The sequence below is a fragment of the Polypterus senegalus genome, chromosome 17 (genome assembly GCF_016835505.1).
Source record: "Polypterus senegalus isolate Bchr_013 chromosome 17, ASM1683550v1, whole genome shotgun sequence".
NCBI lineage: Eukaryota > Metazoa > Chordata > Cladistia > Polypteriformes > Polypteridae > Polypterus > Polypterus senegalus.
The window spans coordinates 59703734-59725783 of NC_053170.1; the positions used below are offsets into that span (position 1 = coordinate 59703734).

Here is a 22050-nt window from a genome sequence, read left to right on the forward strand (position 1 = left end):
GTAGGGCACTTATGATATATGAATAAGACATCATTAAAATATTGGTAGCTCTGTCTGTGGAATATATAACTTGTGACATTCTTGAAGTAAAATGTTGAGTATGCTTTAATTCTGTAGCTGGCTAATATCTTGTCCCTGCTTGCCGCTACATTCTGTTTGTATGGCCCAAGATCTTGTCCCTGCCAGTGGCTCTGACTCAATAAGAGACTTTTCTCTTTAATGTCATTTTTTATGTGAAACATAAGCATAGGCAGTTTATTGTTTCGTTCTTTTCAAATATTTATAGTTTTACTCTGGCTTGTTGCAGTCACTTCCTCAGTTGCCAGCTGGTTGCCTTTTTTCCCTCTGATGTGTATCATCTAATTCTCTTTTGGCTTTCAGCTGTGCTTCTTCACACTCTAAAGCTTGCCTTTTTTAAAGCTTCATCGTGAGTAACAGGTACTGCATAATCAGCCTCTGCCCTTTTGCATGCTGAGTTTTTGAACTTTAAGAATGAGTAATGTAAGTAATGTGACTTTTCAGAACTAGCTGTAGATACTGTATACTGTTTCCAGGCTTATTCTCATCTGATATAATTTAATCTCAATTAGTTCTTCTCTAACCACTTGTGCCATACTTTTAGCATTCTGGAAAATATAGGTGTATATTACAAAACACACAGTGTTCTTTATCTCTGCTGAATGAATTAACATTGTTTATTTTAGGTAATGTGCTGCAATTCCCTTTTTTGTGCCTAATCAGTACTCAATAAAAGCTATAGCTTCTCACCGAGTTCTTTAAACTCTTGCTGTACTTTACATAGGCCCCTTTTAATTATTCTGCTTATTTTATTACCATTTTCTCTGTCTTCTTTAAGACTTTCAGAGTCTTTTATAATTCTAGGAAACCGATTGAACTTCCTTTTATATTGCTTCCTTAAGCTCGTTTAGCTGTTCTAACTTGCTTTCTGTCTGCCTTTCTAATGGTGTCAAAGTGCTGACATAACTGTATGACAGACTATTTTCTTGATAGCTATACCATTTTCATCTCCTTCACAAACGCATGGGTAAAACCAGAGTGTAAGCCAAACATCAATTATTTTATTCAGTCTTGAAAGAGTCTGTGCACATTGCCTGTCACAACTTCTTTGGATCAGCAATGCACTGCAACTCATTCCCAGTTATAAACAATAGTAGTTAGTGACCTGGTATTTAAGACACTGCCTTATTACATTACTTATCTAAGTCATCATGTCCTTTTATGTATTGGTGAACAGGTATTGTTCTGTAGTAGAAAAATATGCTTTATTCCAATTTACATGTTTGCAAGTAAGAGTAATCATAAATTAAATAAAAAATGAATTAATTAAATGTATAATTAATGAAGACAGTAGCATATTGGTCTTAATTCTGAGGTATTCTTATTAAAGGTTTTTAATGATATGTTTTTACCCATCAGATTTCTAACTGATAACCGTTTTTGTTGCAGTTGCATTGGTAATTTTTAATAAATATCTTTATAGATACGTCAGAGCAGAAAAACATGTCCACTTGCAAATCAAGAGACCAAATTTATCCTTACCTGTTCAAAGAACACCAGCAGTTGCTTGAAGGGAAGGTAAGGCACTTAGAAAAGGTTAAAGAAATCCTCCATCCAAAAATGGTGTTTTCCATATGTTACTTTCCCCATGCAGTTTACAGTGATGACCTAAGGAAAAAAAAATAATTTCATTTTTTCATAAGTCTATTTTGACCACCGTTGGACAATAGAAAACAATGTCAAAATGTCAATGAAAAACACATTACTTGTATCACATAAACCACATGTGAAATTATCCATTGATATGCTCATATCATCTAACATTTTAAAACAGAACATTAGAACAATCTGGGTTAGAACAGGCAATTCATACTAGTTGGTAACTTATTCCATGTGTCTATGATTTTCTGTGTTTAAAAAAAAAAATTCCTAATGTTTGTGTGAAATTTATATCATATTTCCTTATAATTCCTCCCCTGTACCCCTGGAGACAAACCTGTACACAATCCTCCAGGTGAGGTCTAACCAATGTGTTATAAAGCCAGAACATAACATCCTTGGCTTTGTACTCTACACATTGTACTACATAATCTATCACTCGTTTAGCCTTCTAAATATCTTCTGAAACCTGTCTGGCAGTTGATAGTGTCAAGTCCACTACAACTCCTAAATCCTTCTAATGAGGTGTGCTTTGGATTTTCAGACCTCCCATTGTGTATTCAAACCTTATATTTGTACTTTTTACATGTTATACTTTACATTTAGTTACATTAAATTTCATCGGCCAAAAATCTGCTGAAGCCTCTATGCTATCCAACTCCCTCTGTAATGATTCAGTGGGTTTTAGATTATCTGACAATCTACCTAACTTGGTATCATCTGCAAACTTATTTGGCTTGTTACTTATATTCTTATCCAAACCATTTGTGTATATTAAAATTAGTAGTGTCCCTAGCACTGACCCCTATAAGACACCACTCTTAACATCAGCTAGTTTTGATCAGGTTCCTTGCATCATAACTCTCTTCTTCCTGCGTCTAAGCCAATTTTGCACCCATTTCTATTAATTTGATGCTCAACCTCTCAAGTGGCACCTTATCAGATGCTTTCTGCTCCAGCTTTATCATATCCTTTTGTTGCTCCCTAATACAATTTCAGCATGTTGGCAAAACATGACCTCCCTCTCCTGAATCCATGCTGACTGTTCACTAAAACTCCTGTTCTTTGCCATGTGTTACTCAGTCTTTTCCTTAATATTTCCTTCCATTTATTAACTGTGATTCATGTTAAGTTCACTGATCAATAAATTGCTTGGATCTGCCCAACCAGCAGTTTTTATATACAGTAATCCCTCCTCGATCGCTGGGGTTGCGTTCCAGACCCCCCCGCAATAGGTGAAAATCCGCGAAAGTAGAAACCATATGTTTGTATGGTTATTTTTATATATTTTAAGCCCTTATAAACTCTCCCACACTGTTAACATTATTAGAGCCCTCTAGACATGAAACAACACCCTTTAGTCAAAAGTTTAAACTGTGCTCAATGACAAGACTGAGATGGCAGTTCTTTCTCACAATTAAAAGAATGCAAACATATCTTCTCTTCAAAGGAGCGCCATCAGGAGCAGAGAATGTCAGAGAGAGCGCTCGCTAAGAAAAGCAAACAATCAAAAAATCAATACCTGCTTTTAAGTATGCAGAAGCACTGCGATAAAGCGGCATTTTGTAGAGGAGCGTCCGTATCTTCTAGGCAAACAGCCCCTCTGCTCATATCCCCTCCGTCAGGCAGAGTGAGAGACACAGAGAAAAGCAAACAATCGAGCACCGCGCGGGAAGCATATCGTATAGCATTGAGGAGTTTTAGTTAATATGTAATACATGCTCTGATTGGGTAGCTTCTAAGCCATTCGCCAATAGCGTCCCTTGTATGAAATCAACTGGGCAAACAAACTGAGGAAGCATGTACCATAAATTAACAGACCCATTGTTCACAGAAAACCGCGAACCAGCAAAAAATCCGTGATCTATATTTAGATATGCTTACATTTAAAATCCGCGATAGAGTGAAGCCGCGAAAGTCGAAGCGCGATATAGCGAGGGATTACTGTAATGGGATAATATTTAGCCATTTTCCAGTCCTTCAGAATTTCTCCATTATGCAGTGACTTCCAAAAAATTTCTGTCAAAGATTTATATATGCAGTCACTAACCTCCTTAAGAACTCCGGGATAAATACCTGTATTATCTGGTCCTAGTGATTTGATTGAATTCATCTTATTTAATCTAAGCTGTCCTTCTCCCTCTACAATTTCTAAATCACCGAGTACCTCCTTAGCACTCCCTTTTACCACTGAGAGGGTATCTATTTTCTCACATATGAAGACCTCAGACCTCTTTTACTTTCTGTATTTTAATATTTACTTTTTGTATAGTTTTAAAAAAGTTTGAACATCTTTTCACTGTTTTCATGATTTTCCCATGGTCAGCAATATTTCTAGTAAAATCTTGGCTAGCTTTTATCCATTGCAGAGATCCTAAAAGCACTGAACAATGGTTAAAATTTACAGTAAATCTCTGTGAGATGATTATCCACTACAGATCTTATAGAATCGCTCTATTTGGAGATGGCATGTAAACTTATGCAAACTTTTTTGGATCTTGAGGAGAAACTGAACAACTAAGGTATGAGCCTACGTGGACACATTGATCCCTGCTCATTAGAGTTCTGAGGCAGCGACACTTCATATTTATCAACACAATCCACCAATCTCTGTACTTATTTAAATATGTAAACAATGAAATATGTCTTTTGACCCAAGCTTGAACTCTCTTTTCATAGCATCATTCTGATTTCCATGATGCTTTTTGCCATGTACATATTAATTTATAGGGTCATTATTGTCACACATGTAGAGTACAGTGAAATTCTTATTAATCAACATGCAGCACGTTATCAAGTATAAAAGCACTGCTTCAAAACTTTAATCTACCTCACCAGAAAAATTTTAGATTGTAGTTTACAACACTCTTGGGTAGCGCCTAACCCTTGATACTTCCAGTCCTCCTGAAAGAAAGAGGATCACATTTTGAGATAGCTGGAGTTTCCTGTTGTTACTCTCATATTTGTCCTTGTTTTTCCATCCTGGATCTAATTCCCAATGTAATGACCTGTGATAGTACCTATTTATGCAAGTATATGTATAAAATGCACAATAAACAAACACCACAAAACATAAATCTACAATATTTAGATTTTATTATTTATTCTCCCATAGTAGAAGCCAGTCTTGCATATTTCTTTCCTTAATGCTTGTCTTAGGAATTGCTCAAGGAATCATTATATATCTAAGACCAACAGATAGACTCAAAGAAACTTTAATGTTCTCTTACAAAAGAATTATGGAAACATAATGTACTTTCATATTAACTGTTCTGTTCCCATATTTATCAAGTGTCTAAGAATTCTTCCTAGAAATTGTTCTAAATGTTTGACTAGGATAAAAAAATTTTCTACCCATGAATTGAATATGAGACATACAGTAGTTATGATGCATCCTACACCCACTCGTAATGAGGAGTAAGAGTTCATGTTTGAGAATGAATGACATCATGATTTTATGGCACCCAAGCCTTAAAATTGCACTCATGAGACGATTTGTAGTTTCCTTGGAAATCATAATTGTTAAACAGCGCCTCGGTCAAACTGTTGTGTATTCATGGTACCTAATCCCTGGTAAGGCAGATGAAGCATAGAATACTACAAACGAGTAATACCCAAAAGATCAGTAGATTCCGGCAGAAATTAACAGAAAGCTATCAACAACAACAACAACAACATTTATTTATATAGCACATTTTCATACAAACAGTAGCTCAAAGTGCTTTACATATTAAAGAATAGAAAAATGAAAGACACAATTATAAAACAAAATAAATCAACATTAACATCGAATAAGAGTAAGGTTCAATGGCCAGGGGACAGAAAAACAAAAACTCCAGACGGCTGGAGAAAAAATAAAATCTGTAGGGATTCCAGACCATGATACCGCCCAGTCCCCTCTGGGCAAAATGTTATGTGGCATGCTGACATAAGCAAAGACACTATAAAGAAGTTGCTAAATGCGTTTAAACTGTACAGACATGGAGCATTCATAGTAATTACTTAAATAGTGATTACTATGTCTGTTTCCTAGGGGTACATACTGTATATATGAATAAAGAAACAACATTTTTTAAAGAACTTTACAAAGTTTTAAGCAGTAAACTAAACACACTTTGACATAAAGGGCTCCCTGAAACGCACTGGTAAAACATCATTACAGTTTTCACCATTGCATACAGACAATTTTGTTTTATATTTCTAATGCAACCAAAATCAAAAACATAACACACACGCATTAAGTTAACAAATAATCAAAAACATGCAGCATCATGCAGTCTCCAGGAAGTACAGTGTTTCAGCATGACAGTCACAAAAACTAACATATTAGCATGCTCATGCATAACCAGTGTGCATGATAATGCAATAGACTGTATGCTCATACTTTTATACAATGATGACATTTTGTGGTTTTCTTATACTAATATTGAGGCTTCACCACAATGATAATGGTCATGATAATATTTATTTAACAATGAATGATCGTCAGCCTTACCTGCATAAGAATCGGTTTCCCACAGTTCAGGCCACAGAAAATGCCTTGTACATAGCAGTTACTGAAACAAGCCATGGATATCCTTGCTCTTTTTCTGAAGTCACCTTTACTCTTCCATTCTTCCAGGGTCTTGTCTCATGACTTTCTCTGTAAAGATGATGTACGTTTAGTGCTAAATTCAAGAAATGGATAGTTGTGACTTAGCAAATTTTTGTTATTGCAAAGCTGCAGTTTACTTGTGGTTAAAAAATCTAACGTTACCAACACTTTCATTTCTTCTGATGGCACATGGCTTCTCCGCATAAATGGAACAATCATATGTCAAACAGGATTTGTTACGAATATTATCCCATTTCTGTCAAATCAATATCTTTTTATGAGTTCATTGTTGTTCAGAATTTCTAAAACATTTTGACTTTGTTAGAAAATATGTGCTGATCTCTGCTGAAATGCTTCTTCTGGCATCTCCTAATGAGTTAGGATAGCTCATTAAGTCTCTATCAGTTTTGCACATGTTGCTCTGAAATTTTACCCATTATTATTTGCAAAACTGCTCATGCCTTGGCAGGTTGTATTGGTCATGAGTGAACTGCCTTTTTGAAGTCTAGCCACAAATTCTCAGTTGGATTTAGGTCTCGAGTCAAACTCCACTAACTCGGGAGAGTTTAAGCCATTCAACAGAATACAATACAACCTATTTTTTGTATACCTCTGAGTGCAGACCAGAGAGCGCTGTGAACATTTCTCAGTTAAAATATAAGTGTAAACTATAATAATTAATTAATAAATATAGGTACATATGTATGTGCTGATTTGTCAAAATACAAAATAAAGTAGTAACTGATGAAAGAAAAATGGAAATGAACAGTATCTGTCCATTAATTAATTGATAAACAATTGGCCCCCAATCATGCCCGTCCCCTATTGACCCCTTCATCATCTAATACCTAATGTGCGGTGAGCATACTGGTGGAAAATTGACTATCAGGCTGTCTATGTAAAGCACTTAGAGTAGCTTAGAAAAGCATTCTGTAATTGTAATTAATTGATTTAATTAATTAGGTGATGCAGTGAATAGCATTACTGTCTCACAGCTTTAGAAGACTGGGGTTGAATGTTAGTGTGAGCACTGACTGTTAGGAATTTGTTTTTTCTTCAAATCCAGTACTTTTACCTGCCTTAGAATAAATCATTTGAATTCATCTTTTGTATAGTGCTCTTAATTGAGTGCAGGCACAGAGTGCTGTAACAAATTCCCAGGTACATACAAGTAAAGATAGTACTAATTATTCAATACAAAATTATATATCAATACAGACTTGTTAAAATACACAGAAAACAAACTAAAAACTGAATAACATCATTTGAAGCCAACAATATATGTCCATTAGTTAATTGTTGAACCATGGTTAGTTGACAGCGGAGGAGAGAAAAATTGTAACACAGAAAGTCAGAGTCCTAGAGACATTGGCCAACTAGTCATCCACACTCTTTTGGACATTCTGTAGTATAGTCTATGCTGCACTGTCGAATTTGATGAAAGAATCTTTCCATCTGATGGTTCCAGTGCTCCTTTACCAGGGTTGAGTTTTCCATAGGAAGGAGAACAGTTTGGCAGTAGAGCAGTGGCTTCAATGATATGCTATACTAACAGGATAAGTTTCAGTAACCTTCAAACATTCAATAGTTCTAATTTGTGCTTCCATTAGAGATAATCATTTTAGCTGCAAAGCAAATTTTCTTATGAAATATTTTATTCCAGACTATTTAAATTAAATGATTAAAGCAAATCTGCATATATTATGTAACCCTAGGTGCCTCAAATATACAAAAAATGTGATGTGAAAATATCTAAGAATCTATATCACCCTCCTGACCTATGTCTCATTTTAATTTTAAATTAGGATGCTGAAGCCATTTACCAATGGCTTAGTGGCTTTCAGTTGCAACAATACACATCCAGCTTCATTAATGCAGGATATGATGTCCCAACCATTAGCAGGATGACCCCAGAGGTAAGAAAATGCAACAGTCTACTGGTGAATTTGCAGTTACACTACCGATCAAAAGTTTTATAACATACCAGTTTTTCCAGTTTTTTTTTTCTTTTCAAATTTAATCAATTGAAGTGCAGTGAATAGCCTAAAATGGTGAAAAGGTAAGCAGTAAATGGCAGGACGTTTAAATTTAAATTCTAGGTTAGCAGAAACCTACAGATGTTCTGCAGCACTTAAACTAAATTAAGCCTTACAAGTTGAAGCAAACAGTTTGCACAGATGTCCCTACTTAAGTTGATTACTTTAAAACCCTCTGTTTGTCTTAAAGCAGAGTTGGAGCAGAACATGTTACTACACCCTTTGATGTACTACTTGGATATTACACTGGCATAGAACAAATAAAAAATGGCAAATGACCAGTAGTATCTATGTGTACTGCTGTACTACTGCTAGGTTTAAGTAAATGTGTGCAGCATTAAGTGTATCAGTTATTTTTTCTTAAATATAAGTTTAAAACGCAGACAGCTACATTCGTTACTGTTTACTTGACTATCACTTGTATTTCTGTTTATATATTGAGCTACCACATTATTATGTACATAAGCCCTTGGCATGCAACTGACTATTGAATTTGTGAGAAGGCATCATAGTTGCAGACAGTTTAACCTGAAGTACCTTCCAGTGTGCTTTAATTTTTAGAAGAAGTGGTTTTGAACACAAAATCATAGTAAACAGCAGAAACACTGGCATGAGTATATCAAGAACAACTTATCTTCTAGAGTTTTCATGCACATTAACCCACTGGCCATATCAGCTAGGGATTGAAGTGGCTGGTTGTGGCTGACACCTAATGCTCAGACAGTCATCAAAACAGCTGACTACAACAGTGGTACTGAAAAAAGATAAAGTATAATGGAATAGTCTATGGAGTAAATGGCTGTGGTATATGGAGGGCTTCTTGATGCCAGGCTATGTTTGAATGCCAAAGCATATTCGAAGATCATATCCGATCAGATGTGTTCTTTCACCGTAGCATTGTCCAAGACTGCAAATTGTTCTTTTTTGTTTATGAAAGTGCTAAAATGGTTCTGGAAACATAAGGGTAAGTGCATCTTGATGTAGTGGTTTTCACATTCAACAGTTTTGATCCATTTAGGTATTAGTGGGTTATGATAAATTGGTCCATTTTTTAACTGATAGAAATTTTCTTTTCAGAAGAATAAAAAATTAAATGTATTCTTTAAAAAATAGCAATGTTATTTTTCAGAAGAAAAAATCGTTTTAAAAAATGTTATGACACCAGAATATTTACCTTTTCTCCTTCTCCCCCAACCCTCAAGGACTTAACAGCCATTGGAGTTACTAAACCCGGACATCGTAAGAAGATTTCAATAGAAATCGGAAAATTAAATATCCCAGAATGGCTACCTGACTACATTCCGGTATTGTTTCATAGTTTATGTTTAAAATATAATTTTAAAAGGAAACGTGTTATAATTACATTTGGTTTGACAGAATTGAAAATGTAGTAAAGCTGTAGCACCAAATATTGGATGGGGCAGCCCCCCCAAGTTTATAATGCTGATGGCTTGCTCATCAACAAGTATGTCTCTCCCTACTTGTAACATATGATGCAGTTCTGCACTAAGTGTGCCATATGTCTGATATAGCAGCAAAACTGTCAGTATACAAAGTGCACATAAACATCAGTTTTACAGGGGGGAGGCAGAACACACAAGATGGCAAATTGTGGACAGAGTAATCTGCAAATGAATGCCGCTCACTTGCAGTGTTTTCTCAGACATACAATGTATGCCAATGCAACAAAAAGAGCTGTTTTTCTTGGTGTGTGTGTGTGTATCAAATCATTTATGTCTTAAATACAGTGAGATTGCAGGTGTGTTTAATTCAGTACATGACCCAGCAATTCAGTATTGCTGTACTCAATCATATCTCCTAAGAGGCACCTCAAGTGCCATGTTGTACCAGTCCTTGTATTTTCACAAAGAAAGCCCGCCATTTATTCTCATATATACAATCATTGCCGGGTTTGCTATGTCTGTGAAAACCTTGTTTTTGAGCTGCCGTCCCCTTCAGCAATTTTTGTTCTATGCTCAATCACTCCATTTGCTATATGCCAACTTAGCATGTTCTCCCTTCTCTAAAACAAATTTATGCTGGCTCTGTATATCATTGTATGTATGTATGTATGTAATGGAAACATTTTGCAATGCTTATTAAAAGTGAGTTTATAGCTGTTTTTTCACCTAACTAAAATAACTGGAATGCCGACAGTTTTCAGATTTATTTTTTTCTTCATCATGTGTAGTGAAACAATGCGAGAGATTATAGGTTTCCCTTTTTTGTTATTTTATAGTTGTGTGCTTAAGACAGAGAACAACTCATATCTGGGAAACAGTGTTAAGCAAAGCCAATGGTGGTAGAGGATTTATTGAGATAAAAATGCTGTGCAAATGCAGTCAAGTGAGAGATGAAGGACACAGCGATTCACACTTTAGTACCAATGTTCAGTGGTTTTCATCGTGGTGGTAATAGAGTGGGTTCCATGAAAAAAAAATATATATCAGTCATTTCCGAAAATAATTTTGGAGTATCAACGACATAGATTTTTAAAGTGCTGCAGATTAGGAAAAGTACCAGAAGGGCAGGAGCATAACATGCATACACATGAAATAAGTGAAATTCTAACATGAGAATCCCTGGAGCCTATGGAAAAAGTCGTAATGCCGGGCCACTTTAAATTGCTTTGCACCTCTTCATCAGCGTGTTTATTTTGGAAATGTGTCAGTCAGCACAAGCAGCAAGCAACCTGCTAGCCCGTAAAATTCCATTACAACGAAATCCCAGGGACCTAAAAAATATGTTGTTGTAACAAAAATATTGTTGCAATGAGATTCTGTATTTGTTACTATAGTGCTTTCTTTAACTTGTATCCAGGCGTTTGCAGTCATTTCAATAGCTTCTTTCACGTTAATTTTATTCTTCTCCTGCCTACAAGTTATGCTGACAAGAATCTTTCTCAGCATTTCCTTGTGATAATACACTTTCAGGGTGCGAATGATGCTCAAATCCAATGGCTGAAGCTTGCCGTGCAATTGGGTGGGAGGAATTCAACGTGAACATTATCTAAATGTGGAAGCATGTTGTGGGCAGCACAGTTATCAATCATGAGCCAAATCATTATTTCATTATTGAGGTCTCTGAACTCTTTTGAGACCCCCCCACTCCCCATCCAACGGGAACAACATGCTGAAGTGTGCCCTGAAGCACGATTACAGCATCTGTGGAAGATTGTTTCTCCATTGCTGAGGCAGGGCAATAGGAGGCTCACAGCACTGCAGTGAAGCGCCACAGAAGCAAATCATAAAAGATCGGGGTTGCGCGCTAAGTTCCTGTCTTGCACCCCAAAACACGAGGCTTAGTCTCAGTACTTTAGCAAAACCAGCTTTATTCAGCTTGAAACAGGAATAGCACAGTTATTTATTGTAGCATGATCTGCCACTCTGCTATACACAGACACAGCATTCAAGCAGGGTCGTGGCCAGGTCATTGATCAGGTAATCCTGTTATCTGCATTTACAATTTACATGCTCCTAACCTTGCATCACCCATCAAGATCTTTTCTGTTTACTTTGGCGGAGAGACGCAGAATATCTGTGAGCCTGCTATTGCCCTGTACAGACGCGGAGATCGCACTTTGGGAGGCTTTTTGGCTTGCTGTCTAGTTGGGGAAGGTCCCAATAGAGTTTACAATCCACACATTTTCTTGAATGAACGCCGCATTAATAGGAATGTTTCTTGAACGAGCATCACTGAACCACATCAAAACGGCTTTTTCGATATCTTCAAATGCAGCTGTTCACATACGTTTGCAACCCGAGATTTTTCTACTTTTTTTTCTCTATCTTTCAAGAAAGTTGACATTGTCAATGGCGAAATTCTGAATTCACTGCCAACATCTTTTTTCTTTTTGCCGCAATCGAGGGCTTGCTAAAAATTTAAGTTTTTCTTTTCTAATATGAACCGTTATTATTTTTTCGTGTCTGCCATTTCTATAGGAGGGTGACAATGAGTTAAATTCCAATGGATCGTTTTCAAGTGTTGACGAGCAATAAGCAAAAGGTATCACTGAAAACCGCAGGAAATAAAAAAGGCAAAATAATAAAAGTATGAAGAAAGAAAAAAAAAATTACAGTGTTTCGGTTTGGGGATCATTGTGCACAATTGAAGTGCAGTCACAGAACTAACTGCTCTGTGGATGATTCATTCAGGTATTTCAAGGTCTTTTGTGTACTTTGTTGCAGTGAAAGTATCTACTGAATGTACTTCGTAGTAATGAGATTTATGTAGACTCGTGTCATATGGGGAAGCTGTCGTGACCATAAAAATACTTTGTTGTAATGAAAATTTCGTTGTAAAGATATTTATTGTAATGGACTTTTACCTTTATATCATTATTTGGAATACATACATTTCATGGGTGTTCTGTGTCTGCAAAGATCTGTGTATATGTAGGATGACAGGAAATGTGAGGCAAGAAATGTTGAACACATACCTAAAACATAAACTTTTTTCATCCATCCATCCATCCATTTTCCAACCCGCTATACCCTAACTACAGGGTCATGGGAGTCTGCTGGAGCCAATCCCAGCCAACATAGGGCGCAAGGCAGGAAACAAACCCCGGGCAGGGCGCCAGCTCACCGCAGGGAACACACACCAAGTACATACTAGGGACAATTTAGGATCGCCAATGCACCTAAGCTGCATGTGTTTGGACTGTGGGAGGAAACCGGAGCGCCCGGAGGAAACCCACGCAGACACTGTGAGGCAGCAGCACTACCGCTGCTCCACCGTGTCACCCTAACTTTTTTCATGTTATAGTAATAAGGACGTGAAATGTATAATGTGTGTAGCTCAATTCGCAAAGAAGATTCTCAGTGCTCAGTGTTTATCTTGAAGTGCCTGGCGTTGTAGACGGTAAATAATATATCGTCATTTGTAATACAGTCAACCCTCGTTTATCGCGGTTAATCCGTTCCAGACTCTGCCGCGATAAATTAATTTCCGCGAAGTAGGATTCTTTATTTATAAATCAAAAATTTTTGCAGTTAGAGCATAGAAAACCTGTTTACGACCTTCTAAATACATTTTCTAACATTATTAGAGCCCTCTTGACATGAAATAACACCATTTAGTCAAATGTTTAAACTGTGATCCATGACAAGACAGAGATGACAGTTCTGTCTCACAATTAAAATAGTGCAAACATATTTTCCTCTTCAAAGGAGTGCGCACGTCAGGAGCAGAGAATGTCAGAGAGAGAGAGAGAGAAAAGCAAGCAATCAAAAATCGATAGGGCTGTTTGGGCTTTTAAGTATGCGAGGCACCACCAGACAAAGCAGCTGCAAGGAAGGCAGCAATGTGAAGGTAGTCTTTCAGCATTTTTTTAGAAGAGCGTCCGTATCCTCTAGGCAAACAGCCTCTGTGTAAACAGCCCCTCTGCTCACACCCCCTCTGTCAGGAGCAGAGAATATCAGAGAGAGAGACAGAGACAAGCAAACTATCAAAATTCAATATGTGCTGTTTGTGCTTTCAAGTATGCGAAGCGCCGTACAGGAAGCATATATATCATTGAGGAGTTTCATTTAATATGTAATACGTGCTCTGATTGGGTAGCTTCTCAGCCATCTTGCAATAGCATCCCTTGTATGAAATCAACTGGCCAAAACAACTGAGGAAGCATGTACCATAAATTAAAAGACCCATTGTCCACAGAAATCCACGTACCAGCAAAAAATCTGTGAGATACACACTCACCTAAAGGATTATTAGGAACACCATACTAATACGGTGTTAGACCCCCTTTCGCCTTCAGAACTGCCTTAATTCTACGTGGCATTGATTCAACAAGGTGCTGAAAGCATTCTTTAGAAATGTTGGCCCATATTGATAGGATAGCATCTTGCAGTTGATGGAGATTTGTAAGCTCCCGTTCCACCACATCCCAAAGATGTTCTATTGGGTTGAGATCTGGTGACTGTGGGGGCCATTTTTGTACAGTGAACTCATTGTCATGTTCAAGAAACCAATTTGAAATGGTTCGAGGTTTGTGACATGGTGCATTATCCTGCTGGAAGTAGCTATCAGAGGATGGGTACATGGTGGTCATGAAGGGATGGACATGGTCAGAAACAATGCTCAGGTAGCCCATGGCATTTAAACGATGCCCAGTTGGCACTAAGGGGCATAAAGTGTGCCAAGAAAACATCCCCCACACCATTAAACCACCACCACCAGCCTGCGCAGTGGTAACAAGTCATGATGGATCCATGTTCTCATTCTGTTTACACCAAATTCTGACTCTACCATTTGAATGTCTCAACAGAAATCGAGACTCATCAGACCAGGCAACATTTTTCCAGTCTTCAACTGTCCAATTTTGGTGAGCTCGTGCAAATTGTAGCCTCTTTTTCCTATTCGTAGTGGAGATGAGTGGTACCCAGTGGGGTCTTCTGCTGTTGTAGCCCATCCGCCTCAAGGTTGTGCATGTTGTGGCTTCACAAATGCTTTGCTGCATACCTCGGTTGTAACGAGTGGTAATTTCAGTCAAAGTTGCTCTTCTATCAGCTTGACTCAGTCGGCCCATTCTCCTCTGACCTCTAGCATCAACAAGGTATTTTTGTCGACAGGACTGACGCATACTGGATGTTTTTCCCTTTTCACACCATTCTTTGTAAACAAAAGAAATGGTTGTGCGTGAAAATCCCAGTAACTGAGCAGATTGTGAAATACTCAGACCGGCCCGTCTGGCACCAACAACCATGCCACGCTCAAAATTGCTTAAATCACCTTTCTTTCCCATTCTGACATTCAGTTTGGAGTTCAGGAGATTGTCTTGACCAGGACCACTCCCCTAAATGCATTGAAGCAACTGCCATGTGATTGGTTGATTAGATAATTGCATTAATGAGAAACTGAACAGGTGTTCCTAATAATCCTTTAGGTGAGTGTATTTAGATATGCTTACATTTAAAATCTGCGATAGAGTGAAGCCGCGAAAGTCGAAGCGCAAAATAGTGAGGGATCACTGTACATACATTTCATGTGTGTTTGTTTTAGTAATAATTGACACAATGTAGTCATGAAGTGTATATTGTGTGAAGTCTGAAGTCCAAATATCAAACACTTTCACAAAAGGTGTAACAAACCAAGTGTGCTTTTATTCAAGAATATAACCAAAGAAAAAGGAAATCGTTCAATTTTAAATATTGCTGTCAATAAGTAAAAACCCAAGCCCAAATATCAATTGACATAGAGCTGACATATCTGCTTGGCTGTTGCAGAGGTAAGAACTGTTGCCCTGTATAGAAAATGTTGTGGATTCAAGCCCGGGTTCTCCCTGTTTTGAGTAGTGAGCTGCAATTTTATTACTATTTTATAATAAAAACATACATTAGATTTGAGTCTGTAACGCCCGGTGTAAAGTTTTGCTACCTGTAAAAGTTTTTTTTTTTTTTAATTCAGTTTTATTGTCTCATTCACAGTCACATGGTACAACGAACATGCCCCCTCCCTCTGTGAGGTGATGGCATTTATCTCCATTCTTTTCAAAAGAGCAAAGATGACCACAGTTGGTACTGTGGTTGATGCCTGCTCAGAACTACAGTAATCCTTTCTCAATCGCGGGGGTTGCGTTCCAGACCAACCCAGACGCGATAGGTGAAACTCCGCGAAGTAGAAACCATATGTTTGTATGGTTATTTTTATATATTTTAAGCCCTTATAAACTCTCCCATACTGTTTATACAGATATTCTCCGCACAGTTATACAGCATAAACCCTTTGTATTCTCTTAGATATTAGGTAAGATTCATTGAAATTATGCATGTAAACACACTGTTTATATACAGTATAACCTAAATATTATTTTAAAGATATTGAGTGTCTCCGATATCACAGATGTTACAGCCATTACGATAGACAGGCCACCAGCAATAAATATGTACAATGCAAGAAAAATTGTGTACAGTGACACTAAACGTACATACATCTACTAAGTACTGTAAGTAGAAAATTATTATGGTTACTCACCAACAGCAACAATGACACGATGACTTGTCCGATAATGATGAGTTTAGTTTTACTGCACAACAAAGGAGAGCGTTACAGATCTTCTAAAGGAGCCTCTTCAGGCGACTGTGTAACACCGCCGTTGTTCTTCTTCCGGCAGTCTTTAATCCAAATCCCTAAAGCAGATTCCATCCAGACTACTGCCTTATTACATCCACTTACAACTCATTTTGCACCCTGTTTAAAAGGACACTGTGGCCGTAGATCTCTTATTCCTTTCCTACTTTTTAAATAAAAAGAATTGAATCCTCATTGATGCCGTAATGGTGTCCTACAGCAGTGTAGCTTTTCTCTTCTTAGCAGAAGCAGATCGTTTTGGAGCCATAATGAAGGGTTTGACTATGCACAAAGATAAACACAAAAGAGCACAAAAGTTAACTCTTTACACAGCGAAACACGTTGATGAGCGAGACGAGACTTCCTGGTTAATGCCGCAGAATCGAATTCAGCGCTCCGTTGCTGAGCCATTCAGCACATAGGAACTTAACTGCGTGCTCCGATTGGTTAGCTTCTCAGCCATCCGCCAATAGCATCTCTTGTATGAAATCAACTGGGAAAACCAACTAAAGAAGCATGTACAGGAAGAAAAAAGACCCATTGTCCGCAGAACCAGCGAAGCAGCGAAAAATCCGCGTTATATATTTAGATATGCTTACATATAAAATCCGCGATAGAGTGAAGCCGCGAAAGTCGAAGTGCGATATAGCGAGGGATTACTGTATTTGTTATAATGGCAATCAAAGATATGTTGCCCTGTGACCACTATCAGTCTATCATGCGGTATTTGGACTGACAACAAAGACACCTGTGCAGAACATGTGAAAATGACAGACTTGCTGCTATCTCGGGACAACTGGCGACGTTTTGTTTTGAGTTTCAACCTAGCAACATATTACTGTTGATGAGCACCTGTTTTCAACCAAGGTCCGATATGCAATACCAATCCTTATATAGGAAAAAAATCCCACAAGAGAAAGACTTTCCAAGACTGTGGTCATAAAGCTTATGGAGACGTTTCTGGACAAAGGCAGAGTCATAACAACAGACAACTTCTTCCCATCACTTTTACTGGCTAATAGACTGCTGCACCACAACACATCTCCGCTTGGCACCATAAATAAAATGGGACATCCACCTGCAGCTAAAGTTACTTCAATACATGTGCAATTCTCCTCGCTAGTGTTTAGATCTGGCAGTGCCATGTTGATGGTTTCTGTGTCCTGAATGAAGTCGTCTGTCTGCAGTCTCAATACCATGCACTATAATGTGGAGACTGGGCAGGAGCGGAACAAACAATGCTCAAATAACAACTCATGTTCAAATGACATAGTGTTTTCAAATAATTGCATTTTCATTCATGGATGTGTGTGTGCGTGTGCGAGAGACGCAAAGACTTATTTGATGTCATTCAAGTGGTTACTGGAATATAAATTGAACACTTTTGCAAAGGTATAACAAAACAACTGTGCTTTTATTCAAGAATCAAAACTGAATTTCAAAAAAATTCAAGTGACAAGAAGATACCAAGAAGACATGATTCACCAGCGTTTGTGTGTATGGTTATATTCCTTCAGCAATGTCTTTTACAGTTAGCAAAAATGTACACTGGGTATTAAACTGAAATCAAATGCATGTTTTTATTATGCAATACTAATAATAATAGCAGCTTACTACTCAAAACTGGAAGAACCCAGGTTCGAACTGCTAACCTCTTGATTATAATGTAGGCCACAGTTCTTACCTCTGTACGTCATGATAGTTGGGTCTTAGCTTTTAACATATATATTCTTGAATAAAAGCTCACATGCTTTGTTATACCTTTTGTGAAAGTGTTTATTTGATAATTGGATTCAGTGTTCACACATTATACACTTCAGCATTTTGTCAATTATTACTATAACATGAAAAAAGTTTCTGTTTTAGTTATGTGTTAAACATTTCTTGCTTCGCATTGCCTGTCATCTTACATTTACACAAATTGTTATAGATACGAAACACACATGAAATGTAGGTATTCCTAATTACGATATATTATTTACCCTGTACAGTTTCGGGCACCTCACACTCAAATCAACAAACTTGAGCTAGGAGAACTTCAGCTGCGTCGGTGGGGGATGTGATAGCAGGCTGCTTGTTGCCGCTGCTGATTGACACATTTGGAAAACAAACATGCTGTGAAGGAATTTAATGTGGCCTGGCATTACAACTTTTTTCATAGGCTTCAGGGATTGTAGTGTTAATTGTCCACGTATCTCTGCTCTATGAAGAGCTAGTGTATATCTGAAATAATGTGTACAAAAATACTGGCCAAATTGTGCCCCTTAGTGATTCAATATTGTACGATTACGTTCCAATACGAAACAATCCTATATTAAAGGGGATGAGTTCCGAACTTTACTGGGATGTGTGGATGGAAACTATTCTCAAGAAACAATCAAGCACTATCAATACACTTGGATTCATTTGCCACTGTTTCATTAAGTGTGAAGCACAGTCAGATTAACCGGATTAATTTAACGCATTCACGGGTTGCATTAATATTAATTGCAGAAATTTTTAACGTGTTAATTACATACATTAAAAGCGATTAATCAGCGGCTCTAATATACACAGTGTATCCAGAAAGTATTCACAGCGCATCACTTTTTCTACATTTTGTTATGTTACAGCCTTATTCCAAAATGGATTAAATTCATTTTTTTCCTCAGAATTCTACACACAACACCCCATAATGACAAGATGCAAAAAGTTTACTTGAGATTTTTGCAAATTTATTAAAAATAAAAAAACGAGAAAGCACCTGTACATAAGTATTCACAGCCTTTGCCATGAAGCTCAAAATTGAGCTTGGATGCATCCTGTTTCCCCTGATCATCCTTGAGATGTTTCTGCAGCTTAATTGGAGTCCAAATGTGGTAAATTCAGTTGATTGGACATGATTTGGAAAGGCACACACCTGTCTATATAAAGTCCCACAGTTGACAGTTCATGTCAGAGCACAAACCAAGCATGAAGTCAAAGGAATTGTCTGTAGACCTCAGAGACAGGATTGCCTCGAGGCACAAATCTGGGGAATGTTACAGAAAAATTTCTGCTGCTTTGAAGGTCCCAATGAGCACAGTGGCCTCCATCATCCGTAAGTGGAAGAAGATCGAAACCACCAGGACTCTTCCTAGAGCTGGCCAGCCATCTAAACTGAGTGATCGGGAGAGAAGGGCCCTAATCAGGGAGGTGACCAAGAACCCGATGGTCACTCTGTCAGAGCTCCAGAGGTCCTCTGTGGAGAGAGGAGAACCTTCCAGAAGGACAATCATCTCTGCAGCAATCCACCAATCAGGCCTGTATGGTAGAGTGGCCAGACGGAAGCCACTCCTTAGTAGTTTGGAGGAAACCAGGCACCGCTCATCACCAGGCCAATACCATCCCTACAGTGAAGCATGGTGGTGGCAGCATCATGCTGTGGGGAAGTTTTTCAGAGGCAGGAACTGGGAGACTAGTCAGGATAAAGGGAAAGATGACTGCAGCAATGTACAGAGACACCCTGGATGAAAACCTGCTCCAGAGCGCTCTTGACCTCAGACTGGGGCGACGGTTCATCTTTCAGCAGGATAACGGCCCTAAGCACACAGCCAAGATATCAAAGGAGTGGCTTCAGGACAACTGTAAATGTCCTTGAGTGGCCCAGCCAGAGCCCAAGCTTGAATCCGATTGAACATCTCTGGAGAGATCTTAAAATGTCTGTGCACCAACGCTTCCCATCCAACCTGATGGAGCTTGAGAGGTGCTGCAAAGAGGAATGGGCGAAAATGGCCAAGGATAGGTGTGCCAAGCTTGTGGCATCATATTCAATAAGACTTGAGGCTGTAATTGTTGCCAAAGGTGCATTGACAAAGTACTGAGCAAAGGCTGTGAATACTTACGTACATGTGATTTCTCAGTTTTTTTTTTATTTTTAATAAATTTTCAAAAAACTCAAGTAAACTTTTTCACATTGTCATTCTGGGGTGTTGTGTGTAGAATTCTGAGAAAAAGAGTGAATTTAATCCATTTTGGAATAAAGCTGTGACATAACAAAATGTGGAAAATGTGATGCGCTGTGAATACTTTCCGGATGCAGTGTACATTGGGAAGGTATGTTGGATATTGCCCAATAACTCTTGCTTTGCCACTGTTTCTAAATCATGGACACAATCCTGCTCTATTGTAAGTGCTTCAAAAAAACTGAGGCAAAGTAGTTAAGTGGGTAGAGTTTTTGTCTTTTCTTAATGACCATGGTCCACAAAGAGACATATACATCATTGTTGCGACAGTTTTAAAAATATGTAATATCTCATTATACAAAATTAATCTTTTTTGTGTTAGTAAATCAGGCATGATTGTATTTTTCTGGTACATTTTAGTTATATAGACATTACTGTGGAGCAGTGGTTAGTGCTGCTGCCTCACAAATTTCTCAGTTGGAATCATGATTCGGTCACTATTCCCTTGTGGACTTTACCCATTCTTGTATTAACATGAGTTTGTTCCCGGATCTTTAATACCTGTATGTGTGTGTTAGTTCCATTGGTGTATGTTGATTTTACTTAGTATGAATGAATGCTAAGGTTATTCACCGCCAATTGTCCAGTACTGCTAAGATAGACTGTAGTTTTCTAAAAGCCTGAAAAAGGAAGGTATGAAAAATGCATGAAAGTATTTTTTGCCATGTTAATGGGCTTTTACTGTTTTCATAGTATAACATTATTATATAAAGTAATAAGCAGAACCTGTTTCAAAAGCACTACTGTTTTTGTTCTGTGCCATTAGTTTACAACCTTTTTCAAAGTCTCTGGGTTACCTAAAACACACACGTTTGAAATGCAGGTGAGAAACTAGAGTACCTGGAGAGAAAAAAACAGCCATAAGTAGTGCAAAAACCAGCAGTGTCAAGGTAGAGATTTGAATCCAGCATTACATGGTATCCACTGCACCAGTATACTGCCTGCAAATAAACCATCAACCATCCAATACAGCACCTGTTTATTCAACTTCAGGATTGTCAGAAGTAATAGTTAATCCATGTTACAGTGAATGCAGAATAACTTTCAACAGGGCATTAGCTAATGACAGAACATACTCCACCACACCTACCACACACGTTAAACTATTTTTTTAATAGCCACCAGCTGAGGTTTCTTGAAATTTTCTACTTTTTGTCAGATATGTTAGTTTTGAACATAAAAAGTGAAGGATAGATTCCAACTCCTAGAAAACTTGTAATGGATCAAATATATACAGCAAATAGATGAATAAAGGTAAATCAAACTTTGGGATTCATATTGTTGTTATATATGGCTTTCTCCTTATTTCTGTTTTTTTTTCTCTTTTCTGTTTAAATATTGTATTCTTGAATGGACCTGGTCTTATTTACAGAGTTGCCTTCTATATACTAATCGAATAAGCGCAGAGACTTGCTTAGAGAAAACATCTTTAAAACATTCTACTGTGCTGAGCATTAAAAAATCCAGATGTCTTCTTGAGCTATCCTAGGTTTTACACCTGAATATTCATAGCACAATATTCTTTAATAATCGATCTCAAGATATGTATATATTTGTTTGATAGAGCTATGAATTAGGTAAAACATGAAGTTCTATTTTAATGTACCCGTTTTGAAAGCATTGTGTAACATTATAATTTTATTCACGCGATTAAAATTAACTGTAATCTGAACCATCAAGGCTGATA

General features: G+C 37.6%; 1 protein-coding gene across 1 annotated transcript in view; it reads left to right on the top strand.

Annotated features, from left to right (window-relative positions):
* Positions 1–22050, top strand: part of LOC120517964 (caskin-2-like) — a 268762-nt gene that overhangs the window by 223714 nt on the left and 22998 nt on the right. Inside the window, exons 15-17 of the mRNA XM_039740508.1 lie at positions 1502–1596; positions 8077–8187; positions 9510–9611. Of these exons, the coding sequence (XP_039596442.1) occupies positions 1502–1596; positions 8077–8187; positions 9510–9611 (308 nt within the window). The remainder of the gene's footprint in view (positions 1–1501; positions 1597–8076; positions 8188–9509; positions 9612–22050) is intronic.